Consider the following 25589-nt stretch of genomic DNA (forward strand, 5'->3'; position numbering starts at 1 on the left):
ACTGGATGATCTTATCAGCATTCTCATCAAGAAGACAGATGGATACTTCCAGGTCATCCATGATTCGCAGGCAGTTGGAAGAATGAAAAATGCCTCTTTGAAGTCAGGAGAAATACTTAAGTCAGCCTCTAGATTGGTGGGAAAAGGTTGGCAGGATAGCATTAATCTTATATCCCACGACACATACCTTTATGAAGTTCCATCAGAACAAACCCCTGGTCTATCCTACAAAGTTTGTCCATCTGAAAGCTTTTGTAGCTGCCCAATAGGACTCAGAGGACATCGCTGTAAACACCTTGTACTCACTGATTTGCTGAGTGAACATGATTCTCAGAAGTTTCCTGCTTTGAATGATCAAATAAACGCACATGCTAGTGTAATTAAGCAAAGAAGCTTTACTCCATTCTGTGCTTTGACACAAAAGAGGTAGATGTAAAAAGTTTATGTAATGAGAGGATTTACCACACTTCTGCAACAACACTCAGTGTACCTGTTGTACATACTCTTACAGTGAAAAATGTGCTTGCCTTCACTGGCATGTGTTTTATTTGATGTCATATTAACAAGAGATGTACCTACTTTGTGGCAAGAAGACATGTCAATGCAGTTAAATGTGAACACTGCAGCAAACCACTCTAAAACTGAAGTGCAGAAGTTACATGAAATACTGGAGACTGTGCAGAAATGGCAGAACATTCCTCAGCACATTAGCCAGCAAATTAAAAACCTGCATGACAGTATAACAAATGCCAGCGTGACTGGAATGGCATTGACAGCTGTAACAAGAAAGATAAGACCATTGATTCCACACAGAGCAAAAAACATGAAACGAAAGTATAGAAAGATTTTCAAAAGACGACTAACTAAATTCAAAGAATAGATGTAGATATGAAAAAAACAAACAAACAACTAAGGCACTGTAACAATGTAAAATATACATTTAAAATGAACTTGCTGCATGTAAGTGTGCATATGAGAAATGAAGTGAAAGAGACTGCTGTTTTTTGGTTTTGTTTATTTTACTATGTATTGTTTTAAACAAGTCTGAAAAAATAATGCAATCTTTAATTGTAAGTTAAGCTAAGTAAACCATGAACATTTAACATTACTCTGCTGTCTGAATGCGTTCTCTAACAGTGATATGTTGTATATTTAAATCAATTAACTGAAAATTTAACATTCATGTGTAATTGTGTTCACTGGCTCAGTGTACCTCTACTTAAACTGACTGATTAAAAATGAGATGACAACATCTACAACTTGTGGTCCAAATGTATGGACTTTTCAATAATCAATAATCAATTTTAAAACAAGAGTGTATTCCTGTAAACATAAATGGACAGATTTGTAAGCAAGAATCAAGTTTAAAACAATCCATATGCAGAAAGCAACTTACTTTGCAATGCTTATTTTTGTCTTGGCTTTTATTGGCCGTTGTTCTCTGAGCTCCTGAGGGAGATCCTCTTTACGAACCTTTGGGTAAACCAACATGTTACTGTTTTATAAATGTTTTGTTCTGTACAAGTATAGCAAAATGCTTTAAGGTTAAGAGAATATACAAACCCTAATCAGGCTTCTTATCATGTTGTTTGACATGTTTTCTGCCATGACTCTTCTCTTCAGTTCATCTTGAGTGACCGTGTACTTTCTTTTGGTGCCTGGCACTGACAGCCTTCCCAGAACTGTATAGTTTCGTTCCTCAGGTATGTCTTCTTACCTTCTATTTTTCTTTTCTTCACTTTCTCTTTCTTCTGCTTTGTTTTCCTCTGCTTCACCTCCCTGTGCTGCATAAGCAAAACTCATAGTCAATAACCAGTATTACAAGATTAATGTAGCACAAGTTAAATACATATCATCTGCCATGTCAAAACATCAGAAAGTTATGCTTGTGCACCCTATGCTGTATTTAAAATAACTTGCTAAAATTTAAGAAAATAGTGGCACACGATTTTAGATATTTTAACTGAATTAATTTCATAAGGATTCTGTAATGTTCGTAATTTATTTTTATTTTTTTAAATACACCTTCTAAACTACTTTGCATTTTGTCCCTGATCTGTGCACGCCTTGAAAATGCATCAGCCAGTGTAAACCAGGACGTACAGTCAAGCTCTACAATTGCATAGATGACATGATAAATCATATGGTTACAGTAATTTTTCAATAATACGATACCAATATAACTATGACAGTACATGGCTTCTTCAAAGCCCATGCAACGCTAGATACTGTAGCATGATCATCTACAAACATATAAAGAGAAACTCGCAGTGTAATTTAAATTAATTTAATGATCCCTTTTTATTAATTTAATGGTCTTTCTTAACATATCAGTAACTCCTACCTGTTTTTCAATTTAGTGTAAAAATGCACTGGGTAGATCAAAGATTTCCGCCTTTTATGACGTCCTAGTTCATCATGAACAGACCTAGAAAGATCTATAGAGACGGATAAAGATTAAATTAAAAATGCAATAAAAATTCCTTTGAGGTCTTTTGGTGTGCCTTTATTGACAAAAGAGTCACTTGCGACATTAGACGATGGAATGTGGCTGAATGACATTGTCATGGACATTGTATTGAGGTAATTCTTTTGAAGCATCATAAAACTGCAAATTATAATATTCTTAGCAAGAATTTTCTACTAAAGGCTGTGAGCTGTCGTATTGCTCAAATTGCTGCAGAAACTCAGAATGTAAGTAATTGACTATTCAGACTAATCAGTCTTTTTTGTAATTACCTCACGAGAAACGACACATTGCATTGTGAATGTTAAAAACGTAGTATAATTATTTTCTGTTTACTTCATGCGTAGGTCGTTGCCTTGAACACAGATGTGTACATTTTGTGTGGACACAAAAAACGCCATTACAAGGTCACGTGTGCAAGATCTTCAGGTATGCTTGACTACATGTATAACAGCAGAGGTTTCTCCCACACGCACACACACACACGCACACACACACACACACACACATATATATATATATATATATATATATGATGTATGATTTCCCCTGTATTTATTTATATATATACAGTATATATATATATATATATATATATATATATATATATATATATATATATATACAAACAGTACATACATAAATACATATATCATGTTTTTATTGTTTTATTGTGATAGTTATTTTTACCTAATCAAAATAACACAACTGCATGTTAACTGAGATTATTGGAATGCACAATTAATTGGAAAAAAAAATTTTTTTGGTAAACTGTTAAAAGCAAAGTTATCTGTTTATGCAAATAAATGCATGTATGTACACTGTAAAAATTGATAAGTTGACTTCACTTAAAAAAATTGAGAAAAACCATTGCCCCAAAATGATTAAGAAAGTAATTAAAAAAATAAGTTAATTGAATTGTTTATTGTTTAATTATTATTTATAGAATATTATATTATACGGCTGGACTGAAGCAAGACTGTGTGAACTGTGGGGTATTTGTGTGGTAAACTGTTTATTTCTCACTTCACTATAAAAATGTCTTCAATGTAAATGTGTTGTTCTGGGCTGTGAACAACAATGATTTTTTTTGTTTTAAAGGCGGCAGAAATGGAAGCAAAAAACATGAAAATGTCATCTGAAGTGCCTCATACGTGTCAGCTTTTGGTCGATACAGTTGTGAACAATGAAGAAATTGTGGTAAGGGTTATGAAAACCTTAAAATAAAATGGCACATGTACATGCTGTATGACACACAAGAATATCCAGATTAACATATGTAGCACATCGATAAATAGTAATATTGTGCTGTAAAACAACTTTTTTCTTTTGTAGAAACTCTCATCTGGAGCAGTGAAATCACAAAGAATGTTTTTACACAAGCGTCCGAATTATGCACCCACACTGAAAAATCTGTGCAAACTACGTATCTCAGTGTTTGATGAAGAACAGATACAACAACATACCACAATTACTTATTTTTATAGCTCCGTAGTACTGTTACACCAAAGATACTCAGTATCTTATCATTCATTATAATCTGAACTACTGGAATGTAATTAAATCATATAGTTAACATATTAAAGGAGCCTCTGCTCCTGCTACTACTATTGCTACTGCCTGATGACCATTACGCTATGTTTCCTGTGAAAATAGGATGTTTAGGATGTTTATGATTTAGGATATTTGTTTGAAAAAATGTTTATGACATGTTTGTGCATGAAGCAAGTAATAATTGTAGTTTTTAATTATGACAAAGTCATCATTACAAGAAAGTCTCTCAGTATTATGGGAAACTACTGTAAGTAATTATTACGAGAACGACTGTCATTGTTATGTGAAAAGTTATTAGGGGAGACCGGGGGCAATTGTAACATTTTTGATATTTTCATTCATAACCCTTGGTGGGGCGATATTAACACTGAAAAATAAGTCATATAAACTGACAGAATCTCAAGTAAAACCCTTCCTCATAGTAATCACTTTACTGTTTTAGTATCTTAATAGTTTTTTTTATAAATGTCTTTTTCTATTTTACAAATATCATTTTCTATTTTTGCAGAAGACAAGCCAACTATTCTAGTGGGAACTAGACGTTAATTATTTAAATATGTACTTAACATTTTATATTTATTTTAATACACCCTTTTAAAATGTAGTTTTATAAACAGAACGTTTACGAAGCGTTTGTGAATTTGAATGAGGCCCATTGTCATAAACCGGTCTCTTCCTTCTGTTTGTTTACCTTCATTCACACACGCGCGTGCACACTCATACAGCTGATTACTATTATCTCAGCGCTCGCGCTGCGCACACACTCTAATCATTCCCATTCATGTTTCTCCTCCTCACCTCTCTCGCAGCTGTTTCCCTTTAGAATCAACACTTACACTGATTACTTCTCACCTGATCCTTTTCTCTCTAATTATCTCGGCTACTTCTAGTCACTGTTTGCTCTGTCTTTTGTCGGATTATTGTTGAACGTTGAGCTTACGCTCTGTTTCTTAATTACGATCTCTTCAGCATTTATTCTCTAGAAGAATTCCCTCGTCTCGTCTTGTCCTGTCCCGTCCTGTCCCGTCCTCTCCTGTTACGTGAGTAAGAGTTGGATATTCACCTTTGTTCTCTGCCCAGTTCACCTTCTGTCTGTGGACCATCACTCACCTGCCGTCTGCGAGTTGTTTGCACCGGACACGAGGACGAAGAACTGTTGTTGCTCTTTGATCTTCTGGCACTGATTCCGGTCCCTATCATCTGTCCGTCATTATTTCACAGATCTGCGTCTGTTGACGGCAGTCTCCTTGTTTGAAGTTATTGAACAATAAACTGTACTGCATAACCTCTGCTTTTGGGTCCTCTATTCAAAACTGTGACACCCATTGTCATTATTACAAGAACAATTCTCATTATTATGTGAAAAGTCATTATTACAAGAGTTTCTCCTTATTATAAAAAAGTGAAAAAAGTAAAGTTTTTATCTGAATCTTATGACATATTAACTCATTTAGAGAAACTCACTATTATGAGAAAGTTTCTCATCATTATGAGACATTGTCTCAAATATAATGACGTACTAGTCATAATTATGAAAAAGTTTCATTATGCTGTACACATGCATATTTTCTTTACTAAATTGTGGCAGAATTCAAGGGGCTTTTGGCAAATAAGTACCATAAATGATTTTTTGGCCTTTCTGTTCCTGAAAAAGAAGCAGTGTCTGGCTGCGTTTCAGTGATACTGGAGACTGAATTTATATTGAATATTGTATACTGAATATTTCTGAATGCCAACCTTAATGTTAAGATTTTGCCTTTATTTATTTGATTTGTTTGCTGAAGTTCTGTGTTCAATTATTCAATTAAAGTTTTACTAAACTGTAAAAAAAAAACAAAAAAAAACAGTTTATTATCAAAAAAAAACAGTCCAAATTTCCATGGTTTAACCCCCTCACTGGAAAAGCATGGTGTAGACTCAGAAAGGCCTACATAAAATCATATTCTGCCGCTCGTGAAAGAGCAAGCACACACCATACGTATAAAAACTGAGCCGCATTGACTCTAACTGTGACTGTACTAAATAAGTTACACAAAAAACTAATGGACAAAATTACTACAAGCCTATAATAGTCCCAACCTTTTCTGTTACCTAATGAGCAAGAGACCGCTTACTACAAGCCTATATGAGAACGAGACGGCTTGTGAAAAGTAAACATTTGACATTTTGTTTTGATTAATTTTAATAAAGTGATAAAGACTTTAGTAAAAGCCTGTCTTACTTTATTATTGATATATTAAAAACATTTGTTACATTGACAAAACAGGTCCACTGAAGTGCCTTGAAATGTGCAGCGTTATTCTTATTCTGTGTGACTTTTTAAAAAAAAATTTATTGCAAAACTTGCACAAACATATAAAAACAGGGAAGCGAGACATAAATACACTCCAACAAGAAGCACTCATAAAATCAAAACAAACATTCTGGATTTGCGTATCAAATTATAGTATTATGGATACATAAAAGTGCAAAAATAAACTTACATTCTTTTGGAAAAGTTGTCATAATACATCAAAAACTTACCACTCTTTTTGTTATTTGTAAGTCTAAGAGATGAAACAAGAGAGTTCAATTCCACAAGAAACGGGGGAAGACAAAGGAGACTGAAGCCATTTCTGTTTATGAATGAAGAATTTTGCATTCAATATAAGAAAATTATCAACATATTCAACAGATAATAGCTTTGGATTCTCATAATAAAAGATAACATCTTTGAGGACAAAGGTGTGGGATACATTTGTAAGGTTAGAAACGCAGGTGCTTAAGTCAACCCATGATTTGTTGGTAACACCGCAATCAGAAAACAAACGGGCAGCTGTTTCCTCCACAAGACCACAAAACGAGCAAGTCTCATCGACATTAGAATATTTAGAGATAGATTAACAGGGTTAATTTTATGAAGGATTTTATAATGGATCTCCTCAACCTTATTAGAAATGCAAAATTTACTTGGCAAGGGCCAAGCCTTTCTCCAGTTTATATTTGTTATAAAGGAACCCCAATAGAATTTCCCTCTTGGAGTAATCTGTCTGAAATATTTTGCGGATATGTCTGTTATTGCATTTCCGATCTAAAATACCAATACCACCCAAACATAAAGCCGGATAAACACTGTTGCCTTTACTGAATTTAAGGTGACTTGAGAGCCAGTAAGATGAAAATTCTAAGCTTCCTATCACTGTTTATAAGTCCTGTACAACAGGTTTACATCCATGCAGGGTTAAAAAACATTGTCATTTTGTCAAAATATCATTTTAAAATTACCTCAATTCTCAGAGATCCCCAAACGGTTCGCGCAAAGCTGTTGACATAGTTTTGATTGGTTGTTCCGCACACAACTTCACGGTAAACAATGCGTTAGCATCTGTTTGGGGTGAATTATGTCTTATTCCCCCATGTACGTGTTGTAAAACGAAACGCCCATAGCTCACCTTCGGATGTTTTTAGATAGGGTATTATTACAGTACATAAATACCATGGCATCTATTTTGCCTTATCAATATGAGCCAGAATCTGAAGAGGAAACAGACGAAGTCGTTCAACCGGCCACACAATTAAATCAACGAATTGACCAGGACGTTTCTCAGTGGTAAGTTTCAACTTTGTATGTGGTAAATTACCTGATAAAGCAATGTCGCTTTCTTGCACTCGTTTATGACGATTTACTTATTAAATATCTACACGTCTTTTATCATTCATCCAAGTAATAAAAACGATGACACACACTAACATTTTCATACTCATGTAAGCACGTACATAACCAAACTGAGCACACAACTTCACGGTAAACAATGAGTTAGCATTAACATATAGTGCTAGCGCGACATACTGATAAGACGCTCGGGAGAAAACAAACACATAACTTCATAATCATACTTACAGATTGTGATTCGGAGATGCTTGTTGGTCCAAATAAAGTTGGAAATGAACACAAAATTAATTCCAAACACTGCTCTGGTATTGTCCTTAAACTCACCGAGATTAGAAAAGCAGTCATCAGTGAAATGTTGTGAACACAACAAAAGGGATTTGTTGTACTGCTCTGGTATTGTGGTAAAAATGAATTTTAGCCATTGGTTCTTCTGATCTTCATTCTTTGAACAAACAAAACAAACTTGCCTTTACAATTAAAAACACACTGTCTCCTCGATATGATGCTATCACACCAACTACTAACCAGAGCGTCTGTGTGGGGGGTGGGGCAGGTCAGAGTTTTGTTTCTCCCAAGACGGTAGGCGGAGATTATTATGCAAAGTGTTCTCGTTACGTACAAAGAGATGGGCAAAAGATTTGAAATCTATAACGACTCGTTTCAGCGATTCAGAGTCGACTCCTTACTTTAGAAGCCAATAACTTTATAAACCGTGTACTTTTTGGATTAATTACTTTGCACATTGTTTACACTGATGGACAGCTACATCATACACTGTAATACAGGTAAATCTGTGTGGCTCTTTAACTGAGTTAAACCTACTGGGATGGCTCTCATCAAAGTATTATACTCCTTTGGTGTGACTGGAAAATTATGGAGATTCATAAATTGTTCATAAGTTAAAATATTACCAAAATCGTCAAACACAGATGGAATACAGTTCAAGTTGTTATTAAACCATCTAGGGGGAAAAGAGATTTATTTCTAACAATTATATATAAAGGATTATTCTACAGGAGAACTTTATGGGGGGAGAAACCATGGACAAACACAACTTCCACGAAAGAAGACACTGCTGATGGAAGTTAGATAAGGAAATAGTTAACCTGCCAGGCAAAAAATACATTTAGTAAGAAAGATAGGCCACAGAGTTGGTCAAATATCTTATTTGGGATAAAAAAAAAAAACCCCACAGTGACACTGGATTTGCAAGACATCTTTTCAGCCAGTTTTCTTTAAAAGTGTTTACAGTGTTTGCAAAGTAGGGTGACCAGACGTCCCATTTTCCGGGGACAGTCCCGGTTTTTGGTGTCCTGTCCCCGACTGTAGTTGTCCCCGGAAATGTCCCCGTTTTACAGCACGTTCAAAACAACCCGCGAATACACTGGAAAAGCCGATCAATTTAGCCAGCTGACTAGCATATGATTCCAATCCAATCCACCTTTATTTATAAAGCACCTTAAAAACAACAGTGTTGACCAAAGTGCTGAACACAGTCTATAAATAAACAATAACATACAACAGAAGCACAACAAAAATAATAAAACAATAGATAAACATAACAATAAATGCAACAATAATACAAAATTAGAAAGTCAACCCTCAAACTGAGGTAAAAGCCAAAGAAAATAAATAAGTCTTAAGATGGGATTTAAAAACAGGAAGAGACTCAATCAATCTGATGTGCAAAGGCAGCTCATTCCAGAGTCTCGGAGCTGCCACGGCAAACGCACGGTCACCTCTGGATTTTCGTTTAGTCTTGGGGACGACCAGCAGTGCCCTGGCCAGCTGACCGGAGCGAACGAAGGGGGGTGTAAGGCACGAGCAGATCTGACAGGTACTGGGGGGCCAGGCCATGCAGACATTTAAAAACAAATAAAAGAATTTTAAAATCAGTGCGAAAGTGCACAGGGAGCCAGTGGAGGGATTGGAGGATGGGTGAGATATGGTCAAATTTTCGAGTTCCAGTTAAAAGACGAGCAGCTGCATTTTGGACTAGTTGTAATCGCGACATAAGTGATTTGCTAATACCAGTGTAAAGTGCATTACAATAATCTAAACGAGTGGTGATAAAAGCATTGGGATTATTTTCACCAGCAGAGGGCGCTGTGAGCTGATTACTTGGTCGCAAGCCGCTACTGTAGCCTTGAAAAGCTTGGACGAGAGCAGTGCATTATTATCATCAGTTATCAAAAGAGACTGCGTTATATACATATTAAAACAAAGTAATACTGTTTGTGTGCGGTGTATAACAAGACATGTAGTTTGCGGGATTGTTTTGAACACAATAGGCCTATTAAACATATAAAAACTCTGCGTCACAACTCTGAAGTCTCTGATATGAATGATATAAAAAATAATAAACTAATCAGTTACACTTGCACAATTACATTTGCACAAAGCACATGAGCCTAAAATGCAAAACATTAACCCTGATTAGGGATAGAAAAGATCCATTTCCAGAAGCATATGTTTATAAACATAAAATCTGAAAGGTTGTATGTACACACAGTTATGAAAATGTTAAATACAGGTAGAAAATAACATCTGTTGTTTTATTTATCATATGTAATCATATTTATTGTTTTATTTTAATGTGTTTTTGCAAAGCCATAGTTTTGTTATAATACCAGACTGTTTTGAGATGTTTGCTATTTGCAGGGGTGTAAAATACTTTAATTTATAATACTAGTAATTTTACTGGATTACTGTGCTTTAGTATTATTTTGGGGGTATTTGTACTTTATTCATGTAACATCTAAACTGATTGCTTTTACTTGATTACATTTCTGAAGAAAATACTGTACTTTTTACTCCTTATAATTTTATTTCAACTTAAGAAGTACTCATTGATTTAGCATTAATTTTTGCATTTTTATTTTATCTCATGCTCATTAAATATGGTAAACCGAAACTCAAAAGTGCTTATGATGTGCAAGAACCAATGAGGTCTGTTTTCACGCATCAAGCACACACACCTCAGCTTCAGTTATAACTTCAACCAGGCACATTTCTGGCATCTAAAGTTGTTGTTGTTGTTTTTCTCCAAAAAAAGTATAAAAAAAGTAAATATATATATTATATATATATAAAAAGTAAATATATATAATATACAAAAAAAGTATATATATATATATATATATATATATATATACATAATTTTTTGTCCATTTTGATATATTTGTTAGCAGTATATTGGCTGAATGCAGAAAAGGGCTGAGTGCAAATACTATCAGTGACGAGAATTTAAATACAGTTCATGTTTTGGGAAGGATGACATCTTTTTTTAAATTAAATGTTACAAATTTCCAAACGTGTTTAAATGAGCCTTGTATGTTATATTTATTATAAATCATGTTTAGTGATGTTCTTTTTTACACCGCAGGCTGTTTGCGATAGTTCCTATTTTTCAGTGTGATTTCTGGTGAATTGTATTAAAAAAAAAAAATTGGGTGAGTTCGATCCTCAAACACTGTAACAATTATGATATTAATGTATGGAACCCACAATAAAATAAAAAAAACACAAAACAAACCGTCTCCGTTTTTAAATTCGTAGATACAGATAAGAGAGATTTGAGTGATGTTTTGACCACTGAAATGTTTTCACTTCAGAAATCACTGCAAAAAATCAAGGCACCTTCACTTCTGGAGGTAGCAAGCACATCTCTTTTTTTTAAACTTGTACGGTCTATTTTTCCACATAAAATCCAAAACTATTGTATTAATTTCCTTTATAGCGTCATCGTTGACAAACAAAGAAAAGCGCCGGACTCCGCGTCACTGCGTCTCGCGCCGATGACGTCACCAGGCGCGCCTCCGCTCCGTCAGCGCTGAGTGCTGGCTCTCTTCCTCATACAGTTCTAAAGTACGCGCGCTACAGCGGCGTTTGAGTCGCTCATCCGTGGGTACACTGCTATATGTGTGCGTGTGTTCGATGTGAGGAATACTGATGTCTTCGCGTGTGTTCGATGTGAGGAATATGTCTTCGCGTGTGTGTGTCTGTGTGCGCGCGCGTGTGTGAGAGTGACTGTTACTGAATGTCTCTTGATCGAAAGTCAAGAGCTTTATATGCACGAAATGTGAACTCAGGTACGTGTAGAAGGTAACTCTGTCAGTAACGCGTCTATATTTCTGGTCGTGTGTGCAGCTGACTGATGAATGAATGAATGCTGGAGTGCCGAAGATCATAAAGAGACACCGAGAACATGAATGGACCAGAACCCTGCTGGATAAAGCAAGAAGTCATCGAAGAACAAATAGGTTGGTGATTCCTCATCAGATGTAAAAACACTGTCATGAACTAGACTCAGAGTCAGACTTCATGATTAAATCATGATTTCAGTTAATCAATGTGATCCTGATTCAAACACTCATGCAATCATATTTCTACATGACAGTTCTTCTGTCTGTTAAACCTTTGGCGAGTATGAATTGTTTATCAAACAACAAAAGACAAAATCACTCACTGCTCTTCTTGACTCTTTTGTAGCGTTAATTGTGATTAATCTGTATATTTATATATATATTTTTTGTGGGAATTTGTTCTGCAGCATGATAGATTTTACACCACATACAGGACAGACATCACACAACATTAATAGCACATTAAGAAAAACTACCTCTAATTGTCTGAATCAAGTAAATTTATAGCACATGGAACAAACTAAAATTTAAACAGCTAGAGTGTTAGTATTAATCACGATTACAATTATGTGTGCCACAACTACGTAATCGTTCAGAGTCCACTTATGTTATTCTGCAGGCTTAAGATGCGTTTTTTCTTTCTACATGTTATCTTAAGGGTTTTTCCCCATTATTTTAATATTAGTTTTAGTATAACATCATAATACCATTCATATTTTTCCTTTTTTTTTTAAAAATAATTTAAAGAACAAACCAATTGGATGTATAGTTGACATTTGAGGCTTAATACTATAGAGAAGCACTAAAAGTTTTTCAGTTAGTGTTTTTTTAATGCAGTATTCCAAAATGTGCATAAAAATAGGTGGATGGAAACATAGCTAATGTTACTTAAATTTTGAACATTTTACAACCCTGACTTGAAGAATGTAAAATGTAGTTCATCAAATATTTAATACTTCTCACTGCAAAGACATGATATTTCTGACTGTAATGTTATAAAAATAATAATCGAATGATCAGCGTACACTGTTCAAATGAATCCATCAAAATGATCATACTTACTGCTAATGTATCAGTGTTCACGTCTTATTCCCTTTACATTTGGTCTTTTTGGCATTTTTAATGATTTAAAGAAAATTAAATTTATTATTTTTTTAATTTCCTTTAGACCTGATGGAAGAGATCAAGGAGATGGAAGAAGTGTTTGAAGCGGGGAAGAAACATCATGACATGGAAACTGATGAAACATCCTTGGGTCCCTCGTGGGAAACAAGACCCAAGATATGTTTCATTTGCCCTCAGTGTGGAGAGATTTTCACATGCGAAGAAAGTCTTAATCTTCACATAAAATTTGAAAGTGGAATGAAGCTGTACCCATGTGATCTGTGCGAGAAGACTTTCAGGCAAAAAGCAAACCTTGCCAGACACAAGAAAGTCCACACTGACGAGAAGCCACACACATGTGATCAGTGCGGGAAGAAGTTCAGAAATAAAGGAAACCTTAAAGAACACATGAAGATCCACACCGGAGAGATGCCGTACATGTGTGATCAGTGCGGGAGGAAATTCAGACATAAAGGAAACCTTAATACACACATGAGAATGCACGATGGAGAAAAGCCCTGGAGTAAAACCACTGGAGAAAAAACACACACATGCACTCAGTGCGGAAAGAGATTCAGACAAAAACACCTCCTTGATCAACACATGAGAATCCACACTGGAGAGAAGCCGCACTCGTGTGATCACTGCGGGAAGAGTTTCACACGAAAACAGCTACTGAATAATCACATAAAGATCCACACGGGAGAAAACCTGCACACCTGTGAACAGTGCGGGAAGAGTTTCAGGAAGTCAAGTGTTTTCAAAGTACATCTGCTCCACCATTCTAGAGAAAGGATTTATAACTGTGACCAGTGCACTAAAAGGTTTTTTAGGCCAGATAACCTGAAGGACCACCTGAAAACTCATTCAGAGGCGAGGCCTTACGTATGTTCTTTGTGTGCAAAGAGCTTTAGACATCTGAATGGTTTGAAAATACACCAGAAAAGACACAGCGGTGTGAAGGATCATACTTGCTCTGAGTGCGGAAAGACTTTTTTCACACTCTATGTACTGAAACAGCACCAGGCAGTTCACACTGGAGAAAAACCTTACCAGTGTTCACACTGTGACAAGAGATTCAGTATTTTAGGAAACCTGAAAAGACATAAGAGTGTCCACACTAGATAGAAGCCCTGTCACTGCCAGTCCTGTGGGAAGAGTTTCACCCAATTATCTTCTCTACCCAGTCATACGAATAAGGCATGTTCAGATCTGGTACTTTCAGGTGCGATGCTGCGTCCTCAATGAACTATCTGACGATTCTTTGTAGCAACCTGCATGTGTGTGTGTGTGTGCATTGCTTCAGGAGAGCAACCCTACATTTGCATTGTTTTATTTTCTATCTTACATATTCATGCATTTATTGTCATTTTTGGTGTTTGTATATTTTGTAATTATTTTCCTTCCTCTGTTATGATCTTGTGGTTGAGTGGTTTCAATGAATATAAGTTTAAGTAAGAGAGAAGAGAATGTCTCCGTTGAAGGGGTCATATGATGTTGCTAAAAAGAACATTATGTTGTGTATTTGGTGTAATGAAATGTTTATGCGGTTTAAGGTTCAAAACACACATTATTTTCCACATACTGTACATTATTGTTTCTCCTCTATGCCCCGCCTTCTGAAACGTGTCGATTTTCACAAAGCTCATCGCTCTGAAAAGTGAGGTGTGCTGTCATTGGCCAGCTATCCGGTGCATTGTGATTGGCCGAATACCTCTAGCGTGTGACGGAAATGTTACGCCCCTTAACATATTGTGATGGGCTTTCCAAGCACAGCCGGTTTGAGTGAACAGAGACCCCAGGCTAGACGCCTCTTCGTCCATGGTGAGAGCCGATTCAGCGATCCACAGTGTAAAGTTGATGTATTTCCTCAGCGACCAGCACGATCAGCTCCAGGCAAGACGAAGCAGATATCGTCCCCTTTTGGAAGGACAAACAAAGTAATTTCGCTTTCACAGTCAGTGTTGCCAACTTAGCGACTTTTCAGACCCCCCTAGCGACTTTTTCCAAAAAAGCGACTAGCGACAGATCTAGCGACTTTCTTGGACAAACCTTATCTAGTCTCTGAGACTCTCTGGTACTGCCGCACGAGCGCGAGGTCTCTCTTTCCCTGTGCACACGCCTCTCTCTCTGCATCTGCTCTGTTCAGCGAGCGCAGAGAGGAGCAGCACTTTCAGTTAAAAAAAGATATTCTGTTGCTTCTTACTCTATTTTTACATGCAAGTATAGCCAAAATCACAGCACAACCATTGTCTTAATCTTACGTGTATTTGATTTCATTAGACAATATCCATAATAGTAATTTAGTGATAATTAACATCTTTTAAATCATTATAATAATAATTAATTTACCGCACAACAGAAACAATAAAATACAATAAATAAAAACATGAACATAAAAATTAAAATACAATAAAAAGAAATTAAAATTATACTGTTTTATTGAATTGAGAATTTGGATGCATTAAAATGCAGTATGTGAGCACAGGGAGGAAAGAGAATACTTCGCACTTACTTCATGAATATGCTAATTAATGCATGACGGCATCTAGAGACATTTAGAGACTTTTCAGCAGGGGTTTAGCTACTTTCCATTGAAGAAGTTGGGAACACTGTTCACAGTGAAACGCAAAGCGTCTATACGACATGGCAGCGGCTACAATAATACTACAACGAGAATGAAAGTTACGCCTTTCTTTGCGTGAACATCTGGGCGGTGTTCCCACATAGTGACGTAGACATGAGGGGGCGTATTAGAATGAGGTGTTTTAGGGGAGCGGGGACAAGTCTTAACTTTTATAAAGAATATCTCTTTGGATTTGAGAGTTTAGTCTTTGCAACTTTACAGATCTTATTTATTCACTAAGAGCTTGTAACACTCCAAAGAGAAAGGAAAACTTGAAATCACATCATATGACCCCTTTATCATCACAGTTAAAGCTCATGTTGTGAAGCAGTAATTTTCCTTTGCTACTGCTTGTGGTATAATAACACTTGTTGGATTTTTCCTGGTTATTTTTATCATCATCGCTTCTTCACCTGATTCTGCCCTTGTCTGCCTCTTCACAGTCAACTTTCTGACTGATAAAGACTGTTAATACAGGTCTGGGAACAAGGCAACAGATATTTTTGACAGATTTCATTGGCCGGGGTTGGACTTAATCTAACATTTCAAACAAGATCCATTAATATGTCAAGCAGTAAAGCCCAGTATGGAAAAATGCTTATGTTTCCAGACTATTACTTACCCTATTCTGTTTTCTAAAACAATATCAGGAATTTCAAAATAGTAATTTAATCTACAAGCTGTATAAACAGTAGGTTACAGTAGTAGAATTCATTTAACAAAATAAGCAAAGATAATCCACACTGTTTAAAAAAAAAAAATACTGGCAGAAAATTACCAGGACATTTTCTATTCAATTTATTGACACTTTATTAAACTTTAAAACAGAAAATTCTGTAGATTTAAATTAACTTCTGTACCATGAACAGACAATCTGTTAAGCTGAAATTTATATTAAATTACGGCATAGGCCTATCAATGTAAATAAATTAAACATGTTTTATTTTTACCTCATGTAAACATTCTTAAAATTGCATTCAATGGCTTTTGTTTGCCTTAAACAGATGAAGACAAAAATATTGACATCAATTAATTTAACAGTGTGTAAAGTACCATTTAAAATGCTTGTATTGTGGAACACTTTTTAGGTTTAAAAATCCCCTGTAGTCAAAAATGTTATCCTTTAAAACTCATCTTTGATCATCAAAATGACATTTAAATGTTTCTTCTTGTGAAAATAATTTTCTCATGCCTTAAAATAGCTTGAATGCAACTCTACACCCTTTGCCTTACTGACCTATATGTGGATCTATGAATACGCAAATTGTAGAGCTTCTCTTAGGTTATTCAGCAAACGCTCATTCCCCTCTGGACTCAGGTGGACTCCGTCCCTGCACAGCAGCGACAGGTCGATGTTGGAATGACGAAAGCAGCGCATCTGTCTCTCTGCCAAGAAGCCTGCAATCGCACTGTTGAGCCACCGCCGGCTCCGTTCGATGCCGTATGCAGACCTAGCAGTCTGCCCTCGCCAATTCAGTCGGGGCAGAATGAACGAAAAAAGAAGCCTGGTTCTGGGGAGCATCCTGAAGACTTCAGCCAGGTCCGTCTTCATTTCCCGAAGGAAATCCAGGCGGTTGCGGCCCTCCCGACACAAGCTGTTTCCACCGAGGTGAATAATCAAGATGTCGGGAGCTGGAGCTTTGGCCCTGAGAGACCGCAGCACTGGAAGCAACTGCTCCCAGAGTCTGCCTCCTCTGCCCTCCCAACTAATCCTGCAGCGAAGGCCAAGGCTCCTGTCGAGCCCCTGCTCACCAATGTGAGCATACAGCCTTCGAATAATTGAACTGCCAACAATCCATACACGAGGTACTCTGTCATCCGCCATCTCGAAGAAGAGTGAGGATGCTGTGATTTGGCGCCAGTATTTAAGATGAACGCTGTGTTTCATTGTCAAAAGGTGGAGCTGTAGCACATTCTACAGGCAGCGACCGCTTTAGAGCAGTGCACAATCAATGAATATCCCACATTTATGCCAAGCAATTGCGGTTTATAATTTATGAAAATGTTTATGTTGCAGTGTATATATGGTACCATATTTTAGACTGTTGTAAGAGTGTATTTTATCTCCCTAATCTGAAATCGAATGAGCAGCCTCCAATAGTAAGACACACATTTCAAAATAAGAGTCCCGGTGCATATCGGTTTAGTTTATAATTAAAAGCCACGCATATGTATAATTTCTCCCCTGCTCATTACTGATATTTTGTTACACAATAAACCATGCAAAACAGATGCATTAGAGCAGTGGTTCCCAAACTTTTTAAAGCGGAGTACCTCCTGAGACCATCCTTCTGCATACCTTTCCACTGCACCTTTTCCATTAAAGGATAATATTTGCCCCCTAAATTGACTTTGGCCACATTTTATCTTCATAAATACATTTACATAAAAAAAATGTTAAATAAAAAAAATTTAATAGAAAAAATACAATGATGATAAAAACGAAAAACTCTAAAGAGAGCAATTAACTTGTATTAAATCAATATCACATTTGCAATCGTGTGGATATTTGGATTTGCTTTCTTGGAGGGTCGATTTTGTCCCCACCACTTTTTGAAACATCTCGCGGCACAGATGAACATAATAAAAATTATCAATAAGTCAATCTCCTGTTCACTAGCAGTGCATTCATACCATTTGTTTGTCAAATAAAGTTTACCTGTTGTTTCTGAAATCATGCCGAGTATTCCTTTCTTGAAATTTCTGCTTTGTCATGGAGAGCGCAGCTCGTGGTTGCTTAGCAATGACAGACGCCACTTGAGCACGTTCAACTTGTTCCGGTGAAATCACAAAATATAATGTACACAAACATGTTTATTCTCTTGATATACAATCACCAATTTTAATTGGAAAACATACTATACTTCGAATGAACCTCTTGCATGATACCCACAGCCCATTTGAGAACGCTGGTTTATGTGGCAAATTTATGTGCATTCACTCCCGTAAAGAATCACGAGCCTAATAGTACTACTATTGTAGATTTGATGCTGAGCATTAAACACCAATTCTTTGTCAATCAGTTCAAATTAATGATTTCTGGACACCATAAGGTTATTTATTTTTTTGCAATCCTTAGTCCTGACATTAAATATTTTAATTAAGAATATGTAAACAGTGAAAATAAGGCCACAACAACCAGCTTTTGCAACCAGCTTTTGCAACCAGCATACCTCAATTAAGCAAGGTTTGGGTTAATCAACTGAGTGTATATGTGACAGTAAGTTAACCTTGCTTTCTGGAATACCCCCATGACCCACTGAAAAATACACAATAAAAAAAAAAACAAATGATCCACTAAATAAAATAAAATAAATACAAAAAGAACTAGAGGAGGTATAACAAACAAAATTATTATAAAAAGATTTAGAAAACGCCTGTTGTGCCAAATCCCACCCTATAATATCATACTAGCTCACATTTAAATATTATTTTAACTTCATATTAAAATTATCTAATATCTGCATTAACAAGATTATAAAAATAAAAAACAAATACCTTACTGTTGCAATAATAAAATTGTACTACGAGAAAATTATATATCAACTTGTTTTACACAATACTAATTTTTGTTTTAATTTCTTCACTTTCACGTACTTTATTGTTGCAATAAAATTTTACTAGGGGAATTTGTTAACTTGTTTTACACAATACTAATTTTTGTTTGAAATCCTTCAAGTTTCTATTTTGGCAGAATACTGGTGAAACTGTTTGAATTATTGTATAACAAAGAGAATCTTGTGCATGTTGCATTCAAAGCCATTGTAAAATATTAAATTACTGTCCATGATTCCGTCTATTACTGCACAAGTATTTATAAAAGGCATAAGCACATAAGCCCTGTGATTTCAGAAAACCAGAAGGGCTTTTAACAACCCCCCTTAGCAGTTCTGAAAGCACTGTAAATCATGGCGTCACAGGGCTTACTGCTTTATCGTAAGTGACTAAGCCATAACATGATTTCACTTTTATTTCAAATTAATTGTGGAGCCTTATTTAAATTTCTATGATTTAATCAATTAAAAAAAAATATTAATCGACTCTCAAACTATTGTTTTTGAAACCCTGGTCAGGATCCCGAGAGGAACACAGGATTTGACACAACACCCCCAGTGAGCCAGCCAGTGGCGACGGTGGCAAGGAAAAAACTCTTAAGGAGATAAAAAACCTTGAGAGGAACCAGACTCATCAGGGGGATCCCATCCTCCTCTGGCATGGCGTACACATTATAACAACATTCTTATTTAAGCTAATATATGAAATATTAAATTGAGACCAATTATTTTATATGATAATAAGATAATTTATATATTAAAATTAATTAATTGATGATTAATTGATTAATAAAATGATTAAATGCAATCAGGGGTATAATGAAGCATCTCCCGCCATCTAGCCGCTGGATCTGACATGGCAAACAGGCTGGACACCCTGAGGTAGAGGAGGTATAACAGATATAATTATGTTAGTGAATTGAATTGAATTGTTTTCATTCTGCAAGACTTATAGAGCATAAACTTTAAGGTCAGATGTATGTCTTGCAAGAGACATTTCTGCTCTCTCACTCCTGAGAACCATCATACACTTTAAAATCTAAGCTTTCACATCAAAGCACATGCCTTTGAACAAACACATTGTATGATAAAATGGACTGAAACACTAGACCTTATCAGTATTATTGACAAACTTTACCTCAGTGCTTGTGCTTCTGTGTGCTTCTTCCTTTGCTTCTTTAGTCTTCAGCATTGTCCTCAACTCCAAACACATCTGGTCCTGTCCTCTGGTAATTAAATTAATAAATGAATAAGGGGATCACTACATACACATTTACATATAAACTAAAAAAAAAAAAAAAAAAAAAAGTAAACTAAAACTTACTGAAAGAAATTAGCACATGAGCTGGTATCCAGCTCATCATCATCAGTATTGTAGCACACTTGATCTTCTCAGACATTCTGACTTGCCGGTTCCTGAAAAACATCAAAATCAAAATTAGATTACAATATTTCTTTTAATGTGGTTATCGTGTGCAGTAGTACAGTGACTGAAGTGACATCTTTTAACACTTAGCTTTAGATGGTATATTGCACACTCATATCCAGTGTTGGAGAGGACTGCTATTGTCTCCAAAATCTTCCTGCAACTTTACAGAAGAGCACATATCAATATTAGAATAGCAGAGGACTGCAAATAATACATCCAGTACACATTGTACAGATTGAACACAAAATCATTTTAAAAAAATGTTATGTTAAGGTCAAAATCAAATACATAACAGTCTCTTACTACTTCTCACTTTACCTTACTGTCTTTTATGACTTACTGCTGCTTTTGCTCTCACTGTCTGTGTCCTCCCTGGAGCTGCCACACTAATCCTCACTGCGTCCTGTATGCTGCTGCCTTCCTAGTGTCCTCCCTGGAGCTGCCACACTACTCCTTCATCCTTCCTGCTGCTGTACTCTCTAGATAGCTCAATGGCATAACACCTTTATATGACCACAGACACCACAATCTAACCGCAACATGACCGTACATGCCAACACGACTGTATGCGCCAACCTGTCGGCCAAGGCTGTCAGCGCCTCCACTGTCATCATTAATGCGGGTTCAGTGGCCCTCGGTTCCATATGACACAACAGCAAAACAACACCATACCAGCCAACCCGGGGACTAAGGCTGTTCTAGCCCCACTGTCGTCGTTAATGCAGGTTCAGTGGCCCCAGGTACCGTATGGCACAACACCAAAACACATCCATACCAGCCAACCTGGGGACTAAGGCTGCTCTAGCCCCACTGTCGTCGTTAATGCAGGTTCAGTGGCCCCAGGTACCGTATGGCACAACACCAAAACACATCCATAACATCCAACCTCCCCACTTACCGTATGGTACAACCACTGTCGTCGTTAATGCAGGTTCAGTGGCCCCAGGTTCCGTATGGTACAACACCGAAACACACATCCATACCAGCCAACCTGGGGACTAAGGCTGCTCTAGCCCCACTGTCGTCGTTAATGCAGGTTCAGTGGCCCCAAGTTCAGCATGTTTTTGGGTCCTTCCTGTAATCTTCGGCATCAATTGTTATGATGTCAGAGAAAAGGGCCTGTACAGTCTCGGTATTGTACTTGTCAACTTCTTTGTTAGTAGCGAATATATGCAGAGCATCACGCGGGCAGTCTTCTGGCTTCTTCACAGCCTGGAATAACAAAGCTCTATCATCTTCCCTGAGAGCTTCAGTCTTCTGCTTCACTCGTAGTCGGTTCAAAAGTTCAGCGAAAGCGAGGTCTTCTTTCTGGCGCATGATCTCTGTGAGGGTGATGATTTGAAAATGGTCCTTCCAGAAGTCCACCACATCCTCTTCATACACGCAGAGCGGTTTGGCTTTACCAAGCGGTGGCAGTTGATAATAATCCCCTACAACGAGGCAAGATATTCCTCCAAAAGGTTTCTTGCTGCCTTTGATCTGCTGAAATCTCCAGTTTACGTAAGTAAACAGGTCCTTTGAAACCATGGATATTTCATCAATGATAAGAATCTCCACCTCGCGTAATCCTGCTCTCACTTCATCTAGGGCGTTCCCAAGTCCTTGATAAGGTGGCTTCAGACTCCTTGGTAGTTTTAAAAGGGAATGCAGTGTTTTACCAGAGATGTTGAATGCTGCCGTTCCAGTAAACACAGACAACAGCACCGTGGGCACAGAGAGATCCCCTTCTTCCCGGAGTCGAGGGAGTTGTCGCAGAATCTTGGTTGCTTCCGAGTGTATGCACTTGATGACATGTGATTTCCCACAACCAGCACCGCCTGACAAAAAGTAAAAAAACTGCTCTGGATTGTGACCCCACACATGCTTCTGACACCACTGGCGAACAGTGTAAAAAATTGCTGCCTGCGTCTCATTAAGACTCCTAAACATCTTCCTCAGAAATTCATTAGTCATCTGTGGTGCCTCTATCTGTGGTACGACACCGTCTCCATCTTCACGAAGAATCTGGTATTCCGGAACATCATCCTGTTCATCTTCTTCTGGATCGACATCTTGTTGTTCTGCAACACACTCCATGCGATCAACGTCGATTTCAGGTGCAAAAGCAGACCAAGCATTCTCAGATGGTCCTTCCCGCTGCAGCTGTTCAAATGCTTCGTCCACATTTTTGCTGTGTTTTTCAAACTTCTGCTGTTGTGCTTTAACTAAGCCACAGATAGGCATTAGGAGACCAGGGTGTGCCGGGAGTTCCACAAATGCATTTTTGTAAAACTCCTGATACGTTGGATACCGTTGAGGTTTCAGCTGTTCGTTGAAACGATGTGGCACGTAAAGTTTTACCATTGTTCCGCAAAACTTCTCCTGTTGCTTCTCCTCTGAAAACCGAGCATACCTGATAATTGCAGCCTTACCAACAGTTCTCTTCTGAATGAATCCCATATCGTTGAGGAGTGGGAGGACATTCTTTCCTTTAATTTGCCGACCATACACAACACGGTAATTCGACACAAACTCTGCAAGGCACATCTTTTCAAACTCTGGTGTTTGAGGCCTTGCTCTGTATTTGTCTATCATACCTGACATCCAGACATCCTCTGAATCAGGATCTTTGCTGTGTAGGACACTACGGGGCAAACTCATCTTCAGGGCATCATCATCCGTCGGTATAAAACACAACACTTCGTGAACACTTCTTCATTGGTAAGCTGCATGTTCGTGCCACAGACTCCTGAGCACTCACTTGCCTGTGTTTGGAGTAGGCCTGCATTATCTGCTTCATTTTGTCCTCTTCGTTCACGTTGGTTTCACGAACACCCTTGATCACGGTCTTCAGGAAATCATTAATTTCATGTTCTGGCTTGGAAATGTAGGACAACATATACATGATGCAGCTGAAAGAGTCAAGAACGAACTGTATGTCCATGTTGGTGTTCCATGCCCTCAGCAAATCTGGGTTGTATCCATTCACCCAAGCCTCCTTTGGATCACGCTTCAGCAAAATCACGTTAGAAGTGGACAGTGCCTCGGTGTATTCACAGTAATCATCCATGGACAGATTACATTTGGTCAGCAAGTCTGACAAGTTGTCAAAGGAGGCCTGGGGATCGTTTAGCAAATCCCACAATGGCTTGAGTTTAGTCCTGGCTTCGTTCATTGCTTTTCGAACAGCATCCTGTCTTGCCGTCTTTCTCTCTGGGTGGTTTTGGTCTTCATTTTGATCTTCCTCAGGACGTTGTGGTCGTGGACGGGTGATGGTGGTGCTTGACATGGGTAGTTTAGGAAACCCATATCTACACAACACATTTCCTTTCTTGCAAAATTTGGAGTGTTTCCTGCTGTGAAGTTGAACTTCGGTGACAATTTTATGAAGCTCGGGATCGGTGGTAGGGTCCGGCAACTGGCAGGTTATGTAACGGTCAATAAAGTTACACACTACTTGGTCAGACTGATTTTCGAATTCAGGTGCCCCCTTTACCCAGGCCAGCAGATGAATGTGTGGGCTTCCTCTGGCTTGAAACTCGACACGATAAAAGTAATCCTCGACTTCGCCGATGGGTTGAGAAGGTGACAAAAGCAGCTGAGTCATTAATGCATCCACTCGTTTCTCAAACATCCGCATGACGGTGACGGGGTTACTTCGAAGGATTTCACATTTCGTCGTCCAGTCAAGCTCTGAAAACACAACCTCTTCACCTTGCTGAGCCTTGATTGCCGTTATCACTTCTGGCCATCGCATTTCGGCTGCACTGAATGTGCAAAAACAAGTAGGATTCCCTAACTGCCTGATCATGGCCTGTAGATCTCTCAACGTTTTCTCCCAATAAGATGGAGTGCCTCTCAAGGGTTGCATAAACCTTGTGGCGTCATGGCTGTGGACCAGTCTTTCAACCTCAAGATCATCCTGAAGAAGCTTGTTGGAGATTCTACGTCCATCTTTTGTAACAGGTTTGCCTTTTCGCAACTGGATAGACATGCTGTTTCTAGCCATGTGCGTTTCAGTGACAAACTGTGCAAAGAAAAGATAACCCTGGTCTTTGGTAAAACGAGTATCCACGCAGAACAGTCTAGCATTGAAATACATGCTTGGTGATAATGCAACTTGTCGTGCCTCATCAACTGTGTTCTGTCCAGTGGGAAACTGTACGGGGAAGGCCATGGCTTCCAATTTGGGAACCTTGAAAAATCCAACTGGCTTTTTTCCTTGAACAGGTGCAATGCTGAAGATTCCCTCACCGTACGACAGCAAGTCCTGTCCAATGTCAAGTGGCTGCATGCATGTGTCCAGAGTGAGGCCAGGCCTGAGTTCGTCCTTTTCTTCTGTGCTGACATTCTGGTCATCCTGTTCAGAGACACCAACTTCCTGTTTCTCCTCTGTGTCATCCAGCTCATCATCAGGGAGAAATTCAAATGTGGTAGCATCACCAATCAAGATGTCCCTGTATTCTGAATGCATCGCTTTCAGTTTTGCTAACGCTGCTAGCACATTGTGCATATTCACTGTATGGAAGTGTTGGTATTCTCTGAACTTGATGTGTCTTTTCAGCTTCACCTGTAGTAGTTGGGACTCACTGTTAGGCCTTGGCAGACAGTTGACTGTTTTCTCCACCTCAGAGGGCACACACACAACAGCACCATACACTGATCTTTGCTGTCCTTTGGGCAATGCAACTATTTTTGCAAAAGGAACGATTTTAGCGATAAGCTGTCGTTCAAGTACATTCAGTTCAAGCAGTTCTGCAGGGATGGGAGGCAATTTAAGTCTGTTTGCCGCTTCAATAGAAGGCATGGATCCTCTCTTCAGATGACTGTCACAAGTGTGGCAGATCCATTCTTGTCTTCTCTCTTCTGGAACTGCACAAGAAACTGAGCAGGCACTGTCACAAGCATGAACATATTTACCTGTTAAGCAAGAGGCTGTAATATGAACATTTTTGACATATCGTGTTCTATTACACATCTTGACTTGATTTGGAAAAAGGGTCCTGTGACAGACTGTGCAGATGTAAGTTGGACCATGCAGAATTTGACACCGAAATGCAGATATGGCCTTTTTTCATT

General features: G+C 37.8%; 1 protein-coding gene and 2 long non-coding RNA genes across 9 annotated transcripts; 1 reads left to right on the forward strand and 2 right to left on the reverse strand.

Annotated features, from left to right (window-relative positions):
* Positions 1-1312: 1312 nt before the first annotated feature.
* On the reverse strand, positions 1313-5028 carry LOC109053319. 2 transcript variants are annotated; one of them, XR_006159544.1, is made up of 4 exons: positions 4874-5028; positions 1564-1784; positions 1397-1473; positions 1313-1323 (listed from the first exon to the last, which is right to left on the reverse strand). It is a non-coding gene; the product is annotated as an uncharacterized LOC109053319 (long non-coding RNA). The 2 variants fall into 2 exon arrangements; XR_006159543.1 differs by lacking the exon at positions 4874-5028 and adding an exon at positions 2345-2834.
* Positions 5029-11447: 6419 nt separating this feature from the next.
* Positions 11448-14524, forward strand: LOC109109766 (gastrula zinc finger protein XlCGF8.2DB-like). 6 transcript variants are annotated; one of them, XM_019122833.2, is made up of 3 exons: positions 11448-11576; positions 11823-11935; positions 12987-14524. In XM_019122833.2, exons 2-3 carry the CDS (start codon positions 11881-11883, stop codon positions 14048-14050), a joined length of 1119 nt encoding a protein of 372 aa, XP_018978378.1. In that variant the 5' UTR covers positions 11448-11576; positions 11823-11880; the 3' UTR covers positions 14051-14524. The 6 variants fall into 6 exon arrangements, with proteins under 6 accessions (XP_018978378.1, XP_042610698.1, XP_018978372.1 ...); XM_042754764.1 differs by having other exon boundaries at positions 11461-11611; XM_019122827.2 differs by having other exon boundaries at positions 11462-11645.
* Positions 14525-18900: 4376 nt separating this feature from the next.
* Positions 18901-21034, reverse strand: LOC109073202. The gene is made up of 4 exons (XR_006159539.1): positions 20872-21034; positions 20427-20691; positions 20241-20328; positions 18901-19979 (listed from the first exon to the last, which is right to left on the reverse strand). It is a non-coding gene; the product is annotated as an uncharacterized LOC109073202 (long non-coding RNA).
* Between the last annotated feature and the right edge of the window lie 4555 nt (positions 21035-25589).

The sequence above is a fragment of the Cyprinus carpio genome, unplaced genomic scaffold (assembly GCF_018340385.1).
Source record: "Cyprinus carpio isolate SPL01 unplaced genomic scaffold, ASM1834038v1 S000006590, whole genome shotgun sequence".
In the NCBI taxonomy this organism is placed as follows: domain Eukaryota; kingdom Metazoa; phylum Chordata; class Actinopteri; order Cypriniformes; family Cyprinidae; genus Cyprinus; species Cyprinus carpio.